Genomic DNA, 19,935 nt, shown 5'->3' with positions numbered 1-19,935 from the left:
ATGCCATCTTCCCAAAAAGCCTTGGCAGGGAAGGGCAGAAAGCTCCCCTAAGCCCTTCCACGTGCTTTTCTTCCCCACGCCGAGGCTCAAGCCCACGCAGGGGAGCTGATGCGGTGCCTCGTGCTGCTCCCCCGGCCCTGCCAGTGACACGCGAGGGCACTGGGCACCCAGAAAACCCCGAAAGCACAACCAAAAAGAAATCCTATCGCTTTGCAAAACTCCTCTGAGACAAAGCGGTGGCAGCGGGAGACCTGAGCTGGCCCCGCGGCCTCGCTTGTGCTTTGGGGAGCATTTGGGGCTGTTTGGGGCCGCGCAACGCCCACGTGCCAAGGGCTGCTTTGCTCCCCGCGATGCCGTAGTCCTCCAGGAAAAATGCCACCTTTGCTCACGTAATGCCCACGATTTCCGCCTTCCTCCCTCCCCGCCCGCCCGGCCTCGCCCCACGGCACCCCGGAGGCGCAGGGCTGGGTGCAGCCGGGGGGTGCCCGCCCCGGGAGCCCCCCTACACGGGGTCACGCGTGGGAGCCTGCAGCACACCAGCCGTGCACGCCATGCCCTGCGCACCCCGAGACGCTGCAGAGGGCTGGGCCGGGTGCTGCAGGGCGCCGCAGGCCCGGGGGCAGCCCGGGCCCTCTCCCGCCGGTGCCTGCGCTTGCACGGGAGGGGGAAGCGCTTTGCACCGGCCGTGCCCGCTCGTGCAGGGGGCACGGTGACAGGCGGCGGGCGCTTGCGGGAGGGAGGGGCGCGTGCTTGCACGGCGGGTGCGGCGCACTCGCACGCCGACGCCGCGAGCGCCCGAGCCGCTTGCACGCCCGCACGAGGACCGCACGCCTCCCGGACGCTCGCACAGCCGCCGCGCGCCGCTGCTTCCCCCCCGCCCCGCCCCAACCCCGCGCGCCTGCCAGCCGGCCCGCCCCCGCCGGCAGAGCCAATCACGCCCCCCGGCCTCACGGCCTCTCCTTCGCCATTCGCTCGCCTCCCTGCCAATCTCCCCTCCCGATATCGGACCGTGACGTTACGCCGCGGGGCCCCCGCCATGGCCCAACGGAGCGGCGGGCGGCGGCGGCGGCGGCTCCCTATTGGCGGGTGCGGACGGGGCGGGGCGGGGCGAGGGCGCGGCTTTAAAGCGGGCCCGGGGCGGCGGGCGAGCCCCGTGCGGAGCCCCCGGTGCCCCCCCTCCCCGGTGCCCCCGCCCGGGCCCATGGAGCTGAGCTGCGGAGTGGGGGGCAGCGCGGCGGCGCCCCCGGGGCCCGGCCCCCCCCCCGCCGCCGCCGCCGCCCCCGCCGCGCCGCCTGTGGAGGGCGAGGAGTACGAGAGCCTGCCCAGCGGCGCCTCGCTCGGCACCCATATGATGGCCGGGGCGGTGGCGGGTATCATGGAGCACACGGTCATGTACCCGGTGGACTCGGTCAAGGTGGGTGGCGGAGGGTGGGGGTGGCCCCCGGAGCCGCCGGGATCGGCTGCGACGGCTGGCGGTCTCGGGGGAGGCGTGCACCGGGGGTGCGTGCAACGGGCGCGGGGGGTGTGCGGGAGTGCACCGGGGGTGCGTGCAACGGGCGCGGGGGGTGTGCGGGAGTGCACCGGGGGTGGGTGCACCGGGGGTGCGTGCAACGGGTGCGGGGGGTGTGCGGGAGTGCACCGGGGGTGCGTGCAACGGGCGCGGGGGGTGTGCGGGAGTGCACCGGGGGTGCGTGCAACGGGTGCGGGGGGTGTGCGGGAGTGCACCGGGGGTGGGTGCACCGGGGGTGCGTGCAACGGGCGCGGGGGGTGTGCGGGAGCGCACCGGGGGTGCCTGCACCGGGGGTGCGTGCACCGGGGTGCCGGGGTTTGCGCTGGTGCAAACGGGAGAGCACGCGCGGGGTGCTGGGGGTGTAGTGCAGGGGGAGGGCAGTGTGCAAGGGGTGTCGGGTGCAAGTGGCGGGGGTGTGCAAGGGGTGTTGGGGTGCACAGGGCTCCCGGGGTGGGGAGTGTTGCTTGGGGGGAGCAGAGTTGTAGCGGGCGTGCAGGAGGTGCTGGGGCTGGGTGGGGAGCAGGGCGCTGGGGCGTGGAAGGTCCCCGAGGTCTCCCATGGAAGCTGGAGCTGTGCACCCACCCTGGACCCATCCCTGCAGCCCCTCGGGTGCTGTCCCAGGCAGCCCCAGCGTCCTCGGCCCCGGCGAGCTTTGCGCAACCCACGGTGCAAAGGTGTGCGCCGGGCCTTGCCGCCTTCTGCTGCGGCAAGCAAAGTCCTCGTGCCGCTCCCCAGGGCGGGAGATGCCGCCGGTGCCCTCCGGCGTGGGGCTGGAGCAGGAGCCCCCCAGCTGGCTTTTCCCTCCTGTAGTGTTGGAATCCCAGCCCAGGAGGGAAAAGCTGGTGGGACGGAGTGGTCTGTCTGTCTGCCCACCAGGATGGCTGCAAGGGGTGTGAACCCGACCTTACGTGTCGCCCCAGCCCCATGGCAGTGGTGGCTTTATCGGGGTCAGGGCTTATTATGGGGCTTGCACGGCTGCAGATATGCTGGCGGTGGTTGGGTTTTAATGCAGATGAGCTGCTCGAGACTTAACGAGTGTGCTCTTGGTGTCGCTGAGTACGCATGAGGGAAGACTTTCGCGGCGTCACTGAAGCAGTAGGAAGCGTCACGAAGGGTATTTCCTCCCTCTGCCCTGCCAGCATGCTGCTCTGGCGGCTTAAAAAGAGAAAATAAGGTTGGGAAAAGCCAAACGCTCTTGATACTGTGTTGCTGGCACTGACAGATCCTCCGTGGTCCGGTCAGGGAAGGCTGCAAGCAGATGCTCTAATTTCTCCTCTTTTCAATGCAGGGCTCCCTGAAAGAGTAGAAAAAGGAGAGGAGAGGAAATGCCTTCGCTTTGAGGCACTGGAGGTCTTGCCAGTGTGCTGCGATAAGCATTCAAACGAAATATTCTCTGCTTTTTTACATGTTTTTCCCTCTGGGTCTGTGCCTGCTGGACCTGGCTCGTAGGTTTGGGCTGCTCCGCATCGTGGGTCCCCCCAAGGCGCAGGGTCTGCGCCCACCCCGAGTGTCTCTAACACCGGCTCCTTTCACAAACAAGCCTGGTATTTTCTGCCAAGTCACGGTCAGAGCAGCATGTCGTCACTCTGGACTTTATGGCGTGTTTTTTTTTTAAGAGGGCATTTCCTCTGCGGGGAAAAGGGAGAGGAAGAAAACGAAAGTTGTGCCTGGTTTCCCGGAGCGGGAGGTGCTTTGTGGGAAGGTAAAAGTGCTGATTTCACTGGGCAGTGAATTCCCTGGTTGCTTCATGTCCGGCAGCGCCTGTGCTAGGAGAGTACTGGGGCAATGCCTTATGCTGGGACTAATCCCACTCAGCAAACTGCCTTGAAGAGCTCGGAAACAGATAAAATACTCTGGCTGTTGGCTGGCTGCGGGGAAGCTCTGGTGGAGCGTGGCCAAGGTCACCCCATGTGTCAGGGGCAGAGTGAAATCCTGAGCTGCAGGCTTTGGGTGCTGCTCCCGCGACGGGCACCTGCTGCTGGTTTGTGCCTGTGCTGTCTGTCTGCTATGGGAAAAGGTGAGAACTGACCCCAAAAGGGCCTTTTTTTTGTTGTGGGAGTAACCAAATATTAATGAAGCTTGTAAGAGCAGCTGTCTTTCGCTTTACCATGGGAAATGTGCCACTCTCCTCCTGCAGAAAAGCAGCAAGGCTCCCTCCTTAGTCTGACTTTCTGGATAATAATTACTGGGATCGGTCACGGCTGAGCGGAACCTGTGGAGGAGGTAGGGGGTTGTGGATGCTGCAGAAAGAAGCATTTCAGCCACCTGGCTAGATCATGCTGTAGATGAAATGTTTTGGTTCCAGCAAGTCATTTGCTCTCAAAGAGAAACTGAAAATGTTTTAATTTGGGGAATTGTTTGCTTTGGACACTTGCACAATTCCTGAGCTTGACGAGGTTGGGGTAGGGCAGGCTGGGATGGTGGTGTCCTAATGAGGTGAGTCAAGGCAAGCAGTTAAAATAGTGCCCTATGGACCTCTGTGAAGTTCAGATATGCCTGTGTGACAGCATAGAAAATGCCCAGAGGTGCTGTTGGTGCTTGTGGGGCAACACGTGCCGGGATGTGATGAGGAGGGGTGTCAATCCGTCACGCACATGTCCACGTGCAGCCTCTTACGGCACCTGGCTGCCATTCCCCTGCTGTAACTTAAAGCATTGCTAGTCACGTGTATTTTGCAGCAAAGTCGCTATTTGTTTAGTGGGGAAATGTGTTACAGGTTGTGTTTTACCGACTAAAGCTGCAGCTGGAGGTTTGGGATTATTGAGACTTGCTTGGTGTCTCTTCCTTCTAAAGGTAAAGACCCCCTTGCAGCTTCAGCCTTGACTACGCATTGGCCTGTCTTACCCACTTAATGCTGCGGTTGTAGTAAAACACTGGCTTGAACTCTAGGTTTTTAGATGTGTGCTGACAGTGTTTCTCATAGTGCTTAGGCTTGTTTTGTTTTGTAGCTGCTGAAAACACAGCTGTCCTGGCAAGCCTGATCAGTCTCCAAATTAATTTGAGAGATCAGCATGTCAAGGACTTCTTGTGATGGCAGCAGAAGGGAGTTTCTGGAGGACTCCCCTGGAGCCTCCTCCCTCTTCTTGCTTAAGCCATTCGGTGGCTTTTCTGCAAGGCTGCTGGAGCTGGTTTCCCAAGGCAGGTAAAGTAGCTGCCTTCAGGATGTGAAGAACAGTTGTCCTCACCTAGGAACTCATTGCTGATGTGAGACAGCTCAATGAGAAACTGGCCATGTGCTGGGCTCGAACCTCCCTTCAGTGGATGGGAGTTGCACTAATGACAAAAAGTCCTTCCTTCAGCCCTAACCATGTTGCAGGCCTTCTCCATGAAAACCTGAACCTCTCCTAACCAAGCTGGTGCAACAAGACATCTGTAAGTTGACTTTGCTGTGGTTGTGCATGGTTCCTAACATGTATGGGAGGTCCCATACTGGAATGGCAGCTCCTGGGGTGAAGGGTAAGAGAAACATCTAGCCTACATCTGTGATGCCAGAGAGGGGAATGGAAAGGAAAGGAGGACAAGTACGATGGGGCTTGTTGGGAGGGATGGAGCGAGTGTTTCAGTGGCTCCAGCTGGGACAGTCAACCGTGGGTGACCTGCCTGGTGCAAGCAGACTTTGGAGCTCCCCTGCTTGTAACTAAGGTCTTGAAAGCACACAAGTATGGCTGCGGGTGGCAGGGCAGATGAGCTCCTGTGAGCTGTTCAACTGTGGTTTATTTAGACTTTGGGGTTAGGGACGCTCGCCTCGCCTCGCCTTGGGTTTGGTGGTGGGAGGTTCTGGATCCACCTGTCTTGATGCAGGTCCAGGAGGAGGAATTGTTTCAGCTGATAGCATTGCGGTGCTGGAAAGTCATGGCTAACCTGTTCGACTGACCCTACGCTCCCCTCCCATGGGCCTTTCCAGACACGGGTGGGTACCATACCAAGTGTGTTGCTTGTCTGGGAAGCTGCTCTAGCTGAAAAACAGCCTAGCAAAAAAAAGTTCAGAGCTTGAGCATAGCATGGGTCCTGCAACAGCGAAGCCTTCTCCGGCCAGCAGGATCTGACCCAGTCGCTGAAGAAATGCTGCTTATTTCCTGGTAAAAGCATATCGTGTTCTCTGTGTCTTTTGTTAACTGCAGGGAGACCAAGGTGGTTGTCTGTCACATGAATGTGCAGGCTGAACTTTGAGAAAGCATGCCATGTTCAGGGAAAAAAAAAAACAAAGGCAAATTATATCTGAGCTTGTTTGTACAGCGGCATGTCAAATCAGTGACCCTTTGCAAGAATACGCAGAACTAGAGACCTGACTCTTGTTAGTACAACAGTTCTAGGTAGAAAACGACCCTGGACTATTCCCGTGCTTCTGGCAGCAGGAAGGCTGGGTGCTTTCCCCCAAACAGCATCCCTAAAGATGGTGCTGGTCCACAAACAGCAGGTAACCTGATGAACCTGAAGCTGTGACTTTTGGTGCTGCTTCTTAAGCCCAAGCTGAAACCAGGACGCTTGCGGTTGTCAGTGCACTCTTGCCTTATGCAATGAGGATTAATCTAAGTAGGTGGAGAAGTATTTCTTGGCTGGTTAACAACAGGGGGGTGAGGCTCCTGGAGGAGCTTGCTGGCTTCAGATAGGTGGCAGGAGCCGGGGGGCAAGGACTGCATAGTTCATAGCAAATCATCATTGTTCACACCATGATAAACTTATCCTGGATGAAACAGAGCTGAACCTGTTTTCAGCGCTGTGCCTCTTGCGTTGCAGTAGCCACACAGGAGATCCTGGTTTTGGTTACTCCTTGGGCTGTTTGTCCTGTTTGTGCCCACAGCTTTAATGGAAGGCGCAAGCCTGCGGACCTGGCTGTGCTGGTGGTGACGCAAACCGCAGCGTGCGTGCGGTGGGCGCAACGTACGCTTACCGCCCGCTCTGCGGTACGGTATGAGCTTTTGAACCCCCCCTAGAGTGGCTCAGGTGATCAATGGAAAAATAAAAATTGGTATGTGAAAGCATACCATTCTCATGTGAAAGCAACTGGATCCTCGGTAAGGGTGGAGATACTCAGGGTTAGTTCCCAACAGCACAGCACCACATGCTTTGGTCCTGCACATGCCAGGCTGATAGTTTATTGCTTTACAGGAGCACTTATCCCTGATTACCTTTCTGATGAGATGACGCTGCTGCGTGCTTAAATTATACCCCCTGCTTCGAAGGCATCCCAGCAATAGGCTGGGGTGAGATCGACATCTCCTGGGGTCAGTTCTGGAGTCTGAAGCAATGCCTTCAAGTTAAAACTAGCAGAGCAAAAAAAACAAACCCCAGCTGGATGCGACCAGCTTGGCAGCGGTGGGTCATGCTGAGTCACGCTGATGGTGGAGCGGCTGCCGCCAATTTCTCCGGGGCATCGTGAAATCCAGCCCCTCCTGACGAGAATCCGTGGGACGGGAAGGTGCAGAGACCTGTGGAGGGGTTGCAAGACCATGCTCAGCGAGGGCTGAGAGCCGGATTTAAAACCTGTTTTTAAATTCCAAGATAATTCAGGGCTGTTGCCTTTGCAGGAGGATTTTTCTGAGCCTTTGGGTTTATTTCCAGCGCCGTTCGTAGGCTACAATGCACTTAGTGCTCTGAACCAGGGAGCTTTGCTTGAGGCCGCCAAATTCCCTGTTGTAGGGTGATGCCTTGTCATGACCAGCGGCTGATGCTTAAGTCTGAAATTCGGCTAGCTGCTGAACCAAGTCACTTTGCAAATATAATTCCTGTGCATTTTTTTAGAATATTTACTACAAATGCAATAATTTGTTTGGCTTAGCCTCACGTATTGCTTTGCTGCTTTCGTAGCTTGGTTTTATTTTACTGTGTTAAAGTCCTGGATTCAGCTCTGATCTCTTCCTTGGTCTTAGAAAGTGTATGGAAAGTGCTCTTCCGTTTCCAGTAACTAGAGTGGTTTGGGGAATCGAAGGGCCAAACCTGAAATATTTTTATTGGCTTAATCTTGCCTGGAAGCTTAGCTGTAGTATTGCCACCTGGCTAATTAAGTGAATCGATAAGCTTGAGGGGCCGTGGCCCTGTGAGGAAGCATGGAGGTGGTATGGGCAATCCTTGCTTTTTTCAAGGGTTGTTGAATCTCTGCCAAGGACGGAGCCGTTCACACTGCTTTGCCCGCGAGGGCTGTGCTGGTGTCTGCATGCTGCCAAGTCATTCGAGGGAAACTTTACTCTGAAGATGGGGTGTCCCAGCTCACGGGGTGGAAAGCATCCTTCCTGACAAACCCGAATGACCTCTTTAATTGCACTTCTCAAGCTTCTCCTTGACAGAGTGTTAATTTGATGGAGCCTGTTGCAGGTTGCTAAACACTCGTTTCCTGTGGCTATGCCCTTTCCCAGGAGCCTTCTGTGTTTGTGTTTCGAGGTGTGAGCCTGCCACCAAAGGCTGTATCCCTTCAGACTGGTTTTGGTGTGATGGGGTCTATCGGTCGTGTTGCAGACCGGCAGGACTTGTGGGCTGCTCAGCAGGAGTAGCAGAGCCCTTTGCCTTTTGATGCTCTAGATTTGCTTGGTCTTGCTGGGATGCCTGTAGAGGTTTAAGCTCTGCCAGTGTCTGTCCTGTTGCTGGTGGGAGGTGGCTGGGGTCCGTGCCCTGCAAACACCCATCGCTGGTTGGCATCGTCATTGCAAGGGCTTTGAGCATTGCTGGTGTGTGATGGCATCAGGCTGCAGAAGCCTGAAACAAACTACAAGAAGTAATTTTTCCCATGGTGCCTAATTAAGTGATGGCACTGAGTTTAGTAGGATGCTTTGGATGCCAGAAGCTTAGCTGGCTTCAAAAATCTGTGGAAGAAAAGCTCATTGAGGACTGATGAACAAAGATGCAGATGAAACTTCCTGGCTCAGGCAGCTGGTGGCTGCAGGGCATCAGGAGCTGGGAGGGAAGACGGGGCGAAGGGTGGCTCCGTGCTCCCCAGGCTGCTGGGGGACATAGTCACCCACTAGGTCTTCGCTGGGTTGCTGTGCAGGAGAACAGGGTGGCCTTTACCTGTCTTTGCTGCTATGGGGGGGTTACTGCAGGTACCCCATTTTCTCAGCTTGCCCTTCTAGGAAACCTGTTTCCCAATCGAGCAGGCTAACTCTGTATGCCAGGTGTCAAAAGCAGCTGAGCAACTGCAGGAGAAACAAGCTGGGGCAGAGAGCCGGGAGTGTTGTAAGCAAGAGGCAATTAAAGACCTAACTGTATTTCTTCACCGCGTCTTTTGAACAACTGCGCTAGCTTAATTCCCTGTACTTTCCATCCATAAACAAGAGCAGAGGTTACGCTTCCCTCCGCTGAGCGCTTGTCTGAGCAGCCTCGTAACGTTTTGGTGTTGCAATGGGAGCGTGGAGTTAATCTCGCTGGTCGGGCAGGCAAAGTGTGGATAAATAGTGCTGTGGCCCTGGTGTGGGTGCAACTGGGGAATAAATTATTGACCCCTATAATGATCTTGGAAGTCTTGTAGCTCTTTAACTCTATGGCTTGTGCTTGTTGCATTAAAGACAGGTAACTGAGGCCTCTCCCTTCGTGTGCTTTGTTGCAGACAAGGATGCAGAGCTTGCAGCCGGACCCCAAAGCCCAGTACAGGACCGTGTATGAAGCTCTGAAGAAGATTGTCCTTACAGAGGGTTTCTGGAGGCCTTTACGTGGGATTAATGTCACCATGCTAGGGGCTGGCCCTGCCCACGCAATGTACTTTGCCTGCTATGAAAAAATGAAAAAGTCTCTAAGTGATACTATCCAGCATGGAGGAAACAGCCACTTGGCCAATGGTATTTTTGGTTTTTTTGCACAAAAAAAAGCTTGCAGTTAACAGCCTGTCCCTTGCTTGCTTCACACACTTAGCCTGGCATCCTTCACTGTGCTCTGCTCCTGGAAGATCTGCTATAGGCAGCCTGCATTCAGACTGACACTGTAAATACCCGTATGGGAGGATGCAAGATGCAAACGTAACCCCAGGGTTGCAGGTCTCGGCACCCGCTTTGCGAGTGCTGGACAGGCAGGGGGAAGTCAGGTAGGCAAGTGTGGCACCTGCCCTCTAGTTGAGTGCTTCGTGCTGGTCACCGTGCTCCTCTGAAACCTGTGCCTTGTCTTAGGACTACTGACTGCTTGCTAGATCTCTCTTGCAGAGGGTAGAGATGGCTGGGCTGGCTGTCAGCAGCAGAGCAGAGAAGCCCTTCCTGGCCTGAAACCCCCGATGGCACTGTTGTGCACCTTCCAAAGTCTCAGTCTAATCTAGATTTCTGCACTACTCTTTAATCTCAAATTATTCTAGCACAAGTAATCAATACATTGGACAAGAGGTGTTTGGATGCAGTTGCAGGCTGGTTTTGGCTTTATGTTAAAGGCATCATCTAAACCTCTTGAGGTTTAAAGTGCAGGTTGTTCCAGATGTCTCCCTTGGAGCTCCAGCATGGTAAAGTGCACTGCATCCTCTGTGCGCTTACATGCTTCGTTGAAGATTTTGCTTCTACCAGGAAGGCTTTTGCTTTTAGGTCCACGAATACTGCTGTAACAGCAGAAGCCCTCCAATTGAGCAGTCAGGTGTGTTACAAAAGGGTCTGTGCAGAAGACATTTCTGCCTGGTCCTTGACATGATGTGATGGTAGGAATCTGCCATGGCAGTCACTTGAATTGACTCAAGCAACTAGTTAAGGGTATACAATATCTTTCTGGCTTGCTGGTTTTTTTTTTTGTTAGTAATGTGCTTCCTGTGTTTGCCTTTCAAGTAGCTACAGGCTTTCAGTACCAGCAGGAAAACTGAAGCGCTATGTTAATGAGAAATGACCAAAAGTCATTTGGGCAAGAGAGAATTTGAGATGGAAACCTACATCAAAGGAGAAGGTGTGGCTTGAGAGGCCCATCCTAGAGCCAACTGCAGAATCATTAATGGCTGGCTGGATGCTTGCAGAATCTGTGCAATTAGTGTTTAAAACGAGACTGAGTAAACGGATGAAAATGCGTAATTATGGATGCGCTGAGCCAGTTCTAAACATTGCTCATCTCAGTCCAGCGCAGGCTGAGTGAAGCTGGTGGTGGCTTGCGCAGGCAAAGCCTTGTGAGTTGTAGGGAATAGCAAAGGCGACGGCTGCGATCCTGTGAGTTGATCCTGGTTTCTGTCAAGCTGCTCAGGCTGGGATTTTCTCTGCTGGGCATGAGTTGTGTTGCTGAGTGCTTCCTTGGGCTTGCTGTGGAGCTGGGCTGCAGCTCCCCAGGCTGCGGTACCCGGGTGCTTGGCGGTGCGTGGGTTGCCTGCAACATCGGCTGCTGCCTCCGCGGATGGCAGTGCCTGAGCAAGCCCCTGGCTTCTGAGTCTTTTTTTTCTGAGGGATGCTCTTGTGTCTTGCAGGTATAGCTGGGAGCGTGGCCACGCTACTCCACGATGCAGTGATGAATCCTGCTGAAGGTAATGCCCTGCGCTATTGGGAAGCGCTGCACCCCTGTTAGCCTGGGAAGGCACTGAGGACACCCTGTGCCATCTCAGCAGCTTAAGCCCTTTGCTTTGGTGACTCTGCCCAGCTTTTAATGAGCTCAGACAGGCCAGCGTAGAGGGATAAATCCTGCCTGGCTGTTTTACCTTGCTTGCCAAGGGGTTGCACAGCATCTGCATGGTGTATCATGACTTCCCAGGAAAACTGGTGTCATCTTTACTAACACGATGCTGTTACTACTCTACTAGTGATCTTTACTGAAGTGGTGGTGGTTTTTCTGAAGCTTTGGACCACCCAAACAAAACTGAGCTCAGTCATGTTGTTAGACAAGTGCAGCAGCCGGTGGGGCTGTTGCATAGCCTTCCCGGGTCTGGCATTAAGAGGACTAACAGTAAAATGCAGCTAAAATGAAGACAATTAGCTGGACCGCCAGCTCTTGTGTTAATGTGATGTACTTCTGAGTTGGCCTAAAGTCAGGTTTTTCTGAAGGAAAAATCTCTAGTGTTTCCAATCCTTTTAATCATAGCCTGATTAAATGAATTAATTTGGCCTTTTGCTTGAGTCAATGGAAGTTGTTTGATTTCAGGAGTTGGGACTGTAGGTGGGGTCTGTTACACTTGCCAGGTGATGTGCAGTTATTTAATCACCTTTCTGCCCTTGTCCTCTTGCTATGTCAGTGTTTCCACACAACATCTCTGCATCCTTACAGATGCATCCGAGGGCCCTTATCAGTCTGCATTAATGCCTTTCTAGCTAGAACTAAAGGTTGAGGAGAGGAGTGCATTAGCCCGTGGAAGTGGAGAGCTGTTGAACCGGGGCTGAGCTCTGACCTGCTTCCTTCACTTGTTGCATTGAGTTTGTTGGGGGGCACAGGGCAGTTTGGGGGAAGCAGAGGATGTATGCAGCCTTTTGGTGAAAGCCTGTAGATAAGGAGCTCATCACTACAGAAATGCCTGGTTTATGTCCTAGCAGTTTGGACTTGGAAGGGGAGGTTGGGTCAGGATGGTTGGGACTTGGAGCAGGGTTTAGTCTGGGTGTTGTGGTGACCAAGGAACATGTGCCTAATAAGTCTTTATCTCCCTGTGTCTGTCCTGCCTGGTGCTGTCCGCCCTGCCTTCACCCCCTGTGGCCATTGCCTGGACCAGTGGTGAAGCAGCGGATGCAGATGTTCAACTCCCCCTACAAGTCCGTCCTGGCATGCATAAGGACAGTGCAGAAGACGGAGGGGTTCGGTGCCTTCTACCGCAGCTACACCACCCAGCTCACCATGAACGTCCCCTTCCAGGCCATTCACTTCATCACCTACGAATTCATGCAGGAGCAGATCAACCCACACCGGGAGTATAACCCTCGGTCCCACATCGTCTCCGGTGCCATTGCGGGGGCCGTGGCTGCCGCTGCCACCACTCCTCTGGATGTCTGCAAGACCCTGCTCAACACCCAGGAGAACATGGCCTTGAGCTCTGTGAACATCAGCGGACATCTCTCGGGCATGGTGAATGCCTTCAAGACTGTCTATCAGCTGGGGGGCATTTCGGGGTATTTCAGAGGGGTGCAGGCACGTGTCATTTACCAGATGCCTTCAACGGCCATTGCCTGGTCCGTGTATGAGTTCTTCAAGTACTTTCTCACGAAGCACAAGCTGGAAAAAAGAACATCCTTGTGAAGGACTTAGCAAGAGTGAATTCAAGCCTCCGTGTCCCCTCTGTGTGTGTCTGTGTGTGCCTGCAAGCCAGCGAGCTCTGGGTCTGTGCTAAGGAACATGCCAGGTTTCTGGTGGATTCACAGCTGACGTCCACTTCTCCCTCCCCAGGGAAGGAGGGACTAAAGTGGTCCTCAGTCATGTGTTCCCCTCCTTGCTTAAACAGTGAAATAGTTTATAAAGACTTATAATAATATATATATTTAATAACTTTATTTTGGATAAGTGAAATTCCTAATTGATATTTTTCTCTGAATAAGTTTGAAGATGTAGTTTACTCCTCACCAGAAGGCTTAGGCTATACAGCCTATGCTGGTTTTTTTTTTACGGCGAAGAAGCAAAATATCCTGTCACAGAACTTACTTTTTATATAAATATAAAATAGATGGATAATGTTTATCCTTTATTTTTCTACGTAGGCATTTGGGTTGTTTTTTAAATACTATTACAGCTAGATGCTGAGCTGTTTAAAAAGGGCTAAATTCTTCCATCCTATGTAAGGAAGACACAAAAGCATTTATTTTTATAGCCAGATTGGCTTTAATTGTACAGCATTTAGCCCCCAAATGGTGGCCTGGATTCTTTTGTGGGTGTCAAGGTACTTGGTAGCCCCTTGAGATTTGGTGGGATGGGGGGAAGAAGGAAAGGGGACACCACTTTGGGAAACCGTAGGACACCAAGGAGGGGCACCCTAAAATACCTGGTCACTTTGGCGGGGAGAGGGGGAAACTATCAATTCAATTTTTTTTACAAGGAGACTCTTAAAAAAAATGTAGATTTTAAAGAGTAGTATTTTTTTTGCAAACACTTTTTTTAAAGGTACATTTTTATGGTGTGTGATAACTGAACAGCCTTCATCCTCCTTTAATTTATTCATACTTTTTTCACTAAGGCCCCGATCCTGCTTACAGGAGCAACTGTGCACATCTCGATAGCTGGTGGGATCAAAGTGGGGTGCACGGAGCCGCTCCATGGGGGGGGACCGGAGCTTCTGTTTACAGTTCGGCTACTGAGTCACAAGGGTCGCATCCTGGCCGCACCAAACCAGCAGCGGGTGGCGAAAGCCTTGGGAAAGTCTTCCCTGCAGAACCCAAGCCACCTCCCAGCCCGTGTTTGACAATAAGCTGCTGCTCATCTCTGCTGGGGAGGGGGGAAAAACAAAACAACCTAGAGAGGTTCCTTGTGCTGTAGGTTTGGTTTTGCTGTTGCGGGATGCTGAGCTTTGCGGTGGCCGGCGAAGCTGTGCCTGCTTGGGAAGAGTGGCAGCCTTGCTGCATGCCCTGCTCCTGGGAATGGCTCTTCCAAACCAAAATGCGTTGTTTAGCCAGTTACTTGGGTCATCAATAGCTAGTGAGGGATTTTAGGGGCCTGGATGTGTAAATATAAGTTACAGGACACCAACTGGCAAATCTCCATCCTCCCTGGAACTTGCCCTGCCAGCAGCAGCTGACCTCTCGAGCTGGCACCATCTCCTTACTGCTGTGCACGGGGCGGCTGGTGCTCTGCCACGGAGATGGGGCTGCAGCTTGCTGGCGGCACTGGGGGGTCCGCGGGGGGAGCTGCGGTGCGATGGGCAGCTTTTGGGCCGGCATGTGTCACTGGAGGTGTCCCGTCAGCCAGGCACGTTGCGTAGGATGACACTAAGCAGAGCTAATCCTTTTGCTCTGTTACTTGGAGAAGGTAAATCAAAGAGCACCTCTGTGGGTGGTGTTGCGTGTGCCTTGTGTAAATTAACCTTGTACCACTGATAATGATGAAATCAGCTTCATGATGCCTTTTTGTCACTTAAACTGAATGAATCACTGTGTCAAATGCACCCTGTGTCTTAAAGTGTAAAAATTGTTAGCTTGAGGCCACTGGTCTTGGTGGTGCAGCTGGAGAAAGCCCTCAGCGCTCTCTGCACGCGGAGATCCTCGAGGCTGGAGGTCTTTGAGCTGTCTGTTAGCCTTGGATGTCTTTTTTTCTATTGACTTTAGAAACTGGAGAGTCACTAACAGGAACCAGAACTGCACAAAATATTTCCATCTGAGATGGGCATAAACACTTAGATGAAAATTTTGGGTCACTTTAATATTAAAGAGGCAAACTGTAGCGTAATGTGGAAGGCGACAGCTTTCAGTGCGACTTCAGTAGCTAGGAGTCATACTTGGCAAGCGTCCCCAGTGCATCATCCTCTTCCTCTGGCTGCTTAGCTTTAATATTTCTGACTTCACCTTGGCTATTCTGGGACAACTTCATCTCCCATTTGGAGTAACCTGTGAGTAGCTGGGACACAAAGGCTGGGCTCGCCCAGGGACAGAGCCCGCGGCTCTGGAGCGACTGGGAGAGGGCGGTGGTGGTTTTGGCCAGCTGAGCATCCTCGTCCTTGGAGGGGCAGGTAGCATCCCATTTCTGTTGCTAGCCAGAGCATGTCTGAGAACCTCCTGGGTGTTGAGCACAAATAATTATCAGCCAGGTTTGCTTGGGAACTTGCTCTGCCTTGAGCTGAGAGTGGGTGAGGTGCACTTGTATGTTTATAGAGCTCTTTGTGGATTACTCCGGGTATCCGATAAAACCAGACTTCCCATTCTGCAGCTGGGAACGTGCCCAGTTGGTCTGATAATTGCAGAGGTCTCTCATATGTTTAAAATGTTTCCTGCTGTATGTAGCGCTGGATCCCCAGGTGAAAGCCCCTTCACCAAAGCTGTTGCTCCTCGTCTCTTCTAGGTTTGCATTTGAAAGTTTTGCTGCAAGTCTGAAGTTTTATTTTAACCTGGTATGTGAAACATGTACTGCTGCTTTGTCTGCAACAAACGCACATATTATTTAAGGGGGAGGATGAGTAACTTTGTCCGCAGTTCTTAACTTTTATTTTTTTTTTTTGCCTGCCTTGGAATTTAATGTGTTTCCTTAAATGTATATTTAACAATGCAGGAGTTCATTTGTGAAATGCTGCTACAGTTGTATCACTGGAGCTCAAGGAAATAAAATATTCTGATGTTTGTCCTTTTGGGCTCATGCTTGTGGCTTTCCTTAGCCGCGTAGTTGGGCATCGAGCTCCAGCTGGGGCTGAGCAGCCAAGAGGGTGTCGGTGGCTCTGCCCGGTGGCGGCCGGGCAGGCTGAATCCTGGAGGAATGGTGCCTTCTAGCGTTGCCTGAACACTTGGCAGGCTCAGCACCTCACCATCTGAGTCGGATAAAGCCCTTCGTCATCACACCGGAGGAAGAAAATACTTCTGGGAGGGCTTTTGCAGCCTGGCAGGAGCTGACATCTGTATCGGGAGCTTGCACTGCTCTAGGAGCCGCTGAAGAGTTTTGGAACATAGTCCTCTTGGCAATGAATTGGCTTCTGAGATTTGCAAAGCAAACCCACAGACTGTGGCTTGTTCAGCAGCAAAGCCAATTCCCAAATTGGAATTTCTTCCCCCCCTGGAAGAAAGTGCATGAGGTGAAGGCCCTGGGGAAGCTGCTTGTTTGCTGAGGTTTCAGTAATATTTGCTGCATAATTTGAAGGGAAAAACCCAGAAGATATTAAGCTGCTTTAGATCTTACCTTCCCCTTCAATAAAAAGGAAGAGACTCATTCATTGGTATGGTTTCTGCGCAGCGCTGGTGCTGGGGAAGGAATGCTTCCCTTAAAGCTGGGCTGAGCAGCATCAGGTTCATCAGCTACCGAGCTGCCCCGGAGCCTGCGACTGAGCTGTCCCCAGGGCAAACGGGACCCCCAGGGCTCGGCCAAGGTGGGCTCTCAAGGAAAAAGTCTTAACCAAAACATTTCGATTACAAAATCCCCAGTGCAGGGGAACTGTTTCAGCTCTGGGTGGAAAATGTTTCTCCAAGGTGGCTCCGTGCGGGGATTTTGGTTTCCAGCTTCATGTCCGATGCAGGTAGCTTTGCTCTGGTCCCAGTGATAAATCAATGGTGTTATTTGCTGTCTCAGCTGCTGCTGTAGGAGTCCGGGGGCTGTGCAAGCAGAGCAGCATTGCTGCGGGGTGGGATAACCGTGCTGCAGGGCGGGGGGTGCTCGAGCAGCCTGTTCTGTACCACGGACTTTGCTAACGCTTAGCCATGTGCGTAAGCAGAAGGAATTCCTCACCTCCTTGGTTTTGGTTTTTGTTTTTTTTTCACACTTGGTTTTGGTCTTGGTTTTTTTTTGGGGGGGGCAAAGTTTGGTCTATCCAAAGTCTACCGTAGCTTATTTCTAAATTTGAACCTTGCCAACACTGTCAGGAGGATCTGGGGTTCTTGCAGTTTCTTTTCCTCCTTTTCAACTCTAATAAACTTGGTGGAACCACATGGTCCTTGTTCTGAATCGAGCAAGAAAACCATGTTGTCTTAACATAATATTTCAGCTTACCAAGCACTGTGCATCTCTGATTTAAAAAGAAGAGTCTGAAACTTCTCGCTGTAAATCTCCAGCCTTAAAAATCTGGAGCTGCATCTGAAGGATTATTTTGGGAGCAGCCTCGTGTAATTTCGACAAGGGGATGGAGCACAATTTGTTTCCTATCGGTTTGGTTTAGAAAACGACCGGTTTGGAATAGGCGCTGATCCCCAGGGTATGCGCTTTCCAGTGGTATAGGAGGAATTGATTTTGGCACGTTCCTAGTCCAGCGCTTAAGAGATGCACCTAAAATCCTAAAGATGACCTTTTGTTGGGATGCAGCTAGCCAGCAGTTCTGCCCCAGCCCCTCCTGGGCTGGCAAAGGGCAGCTCAGCTGGGAATAATAATGATAATTACAGGGTTTAGCAGCAACTCCCTACCTGGGGAGACGAGGCTGGCTGCAAAGGGAAGCAGCAGCAAGGTGCTGCTGTCCTTGGGCCACCCCAAAGGAAAAAGGACTTTCCTTTTTTCATCTATTCTGCCCTTTCTCTTTTCCTTGTTTGTTTTTGTACTGTCAGTGAAAAATCAAGAAGGTGCAACGGACCGTCGATGTGCCGGGGTGGAGAGCAGGCTGCCTCGCCTGGCTGATGAGCTTAAGAGATGAGATCAAAAGACAAAGTGCTATTTATGCTCAGCAAGATGTTTTTGACAGGTTTATATATCTGTTTGCATTGTAGAGTCAATATTTAAGCCCCGTTTCCCCTGTGTAGTAAACGTGTAGTCCAGAAAGGTGAGGTATGTAATCCACTTCATGCATACCTCTTAAACACTAAATCCTGCTTTTCTATGAAGGCCGGTGAGGACCCCTACATTTTTCTTTGCCATAGTCACCATTCAGCTCCATCTTACTCTTAGTAATTCCCCAAGAGGTGAGAAATACCCCTAATATGTGTCTCCCCAGGAGGGAATTTTTATGCTTGGGTGATCCGCAGTTACAGGGGACAAGAATTACATGATTAAACTTGCAGCTAAATTGCTGATAACGCTTATTCCTGTCCATCGATGTCTTCCCCATTAGACCCCGGGGGACTGAGGGATTTTTACCCCTGAGTTACTCAAGGCTGTCGAAGCTCTGAATTAAGACTACCGAAATAAAGGAAAAACATCCAGAAAAACTAAAAACCCATGGAAAGAGACCCCACGCCCTTGCAAGATGCCCTGGGAGAAGCTTTCCTCGCCTGCCCGAGAAGGAGACATCGCTCCAGCCCTTCGGCCCCGCCATCCCCGAGGACTTCAGGCTGCTCTCCCTCCATTTTCCTGGTGAGTAATTTAAACTTTTCTGATGTTTTCTCTGGTTTTGGTTTGCCTAAAAGTTGTCTGACTTGATTAAATGCTTATTTTGTGCTGCATCCTACTGGTGCTGCAAATAATAATGGAAAACGTAGCTGGTTATTGAGGGCAATAAAGAGATGTTGTTCATTAGGAAAGCGTGGGGTGGCTCAGAACTGGGAATGCCTGGGCTGAGCCCCAGTTTTCCCAGCAGGAAAAGGCTGCAGTCGGGAGAAGGGGATGATTTTTCCTTGGATGGAGAGGCTGACTGAGATTCCTAGAAAGGCTGAAGGACCTCTGCAAAATATCACGTCGATGGTTATCTCTTCTCCTTCCTTTCTGCTTTAAACCTCTGGTATCTGCCTGGCTTGTTGATGGCCGTTAAGTGGAAATGGGGAATTCCTGCAGCCGAGCAGGAGGGGACACGTCCCTGGGGCACGCGGGTACCGAGAGCCACAGCGGGAAGCGGTGGAGGAAGCAAAGCCCAAGGGCATCGCCCCGGCTCCTCCATCACCTCCAAACTTTTGGGATGGGTCCTCAGGAGAAGGAATGAGCTGCTGGAGGTGCCACCCGTGGGCATGTGGCACTTGCCAAGAACTGTGACACGCCGATGTCCCCATCTCCCTCCGGGCTGGGTGGCATTTTGCCCTGGGAACACGTCCCATTTTCTAATTGACGCTAATGGTTTCTTTGGAACCAGTACAGGTTATTGTGTAAATATCTTTTGAGGGTATTTTTTAATGCGTCTTGTTTATCCAGCAGACCGTAGCAACTCCATAAACTTGCAGGATTTCCAGCAGCGAAGATCTATAGGGCAGCAGGTGTTCGTTTTGCTGTGTTCAGCACTTGTTCGAGTATTGAAGTCTTTGGTTGGTACCAACAAATAAATTTCCTTCTACTGTGCAGTCTGTGTTTTGTAAACTTCCCAACTGGTATTTTTTCCTAGGGGTCTATAAGTATACAAGACAAGCAGAAGAGGGGAAAAAAATTAAATAGCAACTGTAATACTTCGAATCTTGCATGGGTGAAAGGAGAAATAGCAATCGAGGGCTTTGCCGGAGGGTTGAAGGTGCCTCCTGAGCATCAGTCATGAGTACAGCGGGATGCTGGGGGACAAATGCTCCCTGGGACACGGGGATGGTGGTGATGGCAATGGCCACATCACCGGGACGGTGTCTGGGGATGTCACTCGGGGGGACCTTCTGGCAGAGACATTAGGGACGGCGGTGGGTGCAAGGGCTACATGCCCCATGGGACGTGGGTGCTCTCCCCTGAGCCGCCAAAGCCCCGGCGTTTGGATTTTTATTTAAGTCATTTGATTAATCTAGGATCTAGGCTGTGTTTGTTCACCGCATATGATTATTATCTAGTTTGCCCAATTCTTTGTTGCTCTTCAAATATTGTTTCTGCTTTAGAGGGTAATGAACATAAAGGCAAATATCTCACCTTTTCCCTCTTGAAATTTTATTAAGCTGCGTGTTTACCTTGGATGACAAGATGCAGCCCACAGAGTGAAAGGTTTTCCGGCCACACCTTAACCCCCTATCTTATTCTGCCACAATTGTCCACAAAGGGAACGAAAACATTTCTATTTATCCACAAGATTTAATTCCTTTTAAAAGACAAGGGATTCGTTTGTAGAACAGGTAAGTGTTTTCCGCCGGGCT

The 19,935-nt window shown here is 52.2% G+C and overlaps 1 protein-coding gene across 4 annotated transcripts; it reads left to right on the top strand.

Annotated features, from left to right (window-relative positions):
- Positions 1–1,182: 1,182 nt before the first annotated feature.
- On the top strand, positions 1,183–15,622 carry LOC309602765 (mitoferrin-1-like). 4 transcript variants are annotated; one of them, XM_082336649.1, is made up of 4 exons: positions 1,183–1,414; positions 9,048–9,276; positions 10,854–10,910; positions 12,081–15,622. In XM_082336649.1, exons 1-4 carry the CDS (start codon positions 1,202–1,204, stop codon positions 12,599–12,601), a joined length of 1,020 nt encoding a protein of 339 aa, XP_082192775.1. In that variant the 5' UTR covers positions 1,183–1,201; the 3' UTR covers positions 12,602–15,622. The 4 variants fall into 4 exon arrangements, with proteins under 4 accessions (XP_082192775.1, XP_082192778.1, XP_082192777.1 ...); XM_082336652.1 differs by lacking the exon at positions 1,183–1,414 and adding an exon at positions 2,960–3,212; XM_082336651.1 differs by lacking the exon at positions 1,183–1,414 and adding an exon at positions 3,234–3,527.
- Positions 15,623–19,935: the final 4,313 nt, after the last annotated feature.

This window comes from Platalea leucorodia (genome assembly GCF_965183815.1).
Source record: "Platalea leucorodia genome assembly, chromosome: Z".
Classification (NCBI taxonomy): domain Eukaryota; kingdom Metazoa; phylum Chordata; class Aves; order Pelecaniformes; family Threskiornithidae; genus Platalea; species Platalea leucorodia.
Note: the sequence above shows the minus strand (reverse complement) of the source record. Positions and strands in the feature narration are given on the sequence as shown.

What these genes read in the sequence shown, in the direction of transcription:
- LOC309602765 (XM_082336649.1), top strand. Translation starts at nt 1,202, where the DNA reads ATGGAGCTGAGCTGCGGAGTGGGGGGCAGCGCGGCGGCGCCCCCGGGG. An exon ending in ACCCGGTGGACTCGGTCAAG is followed by an intron (nt 1,415 to 9,047) that starts GTGGGTGGCGGA and finishes GCTTTGTTGCAG; the next exon opens with ACAAGGATGCAGAGCTTGCA. An exon ending in AGTGATGAATCCTGCTGAAG is followed by an intron (nt 10,911 to 12,080) that starts GTAATGCCCTGC and finishes TGCCTGGACCAG; the next exon opens with TGGTGAAGCAGCGGATGCAG.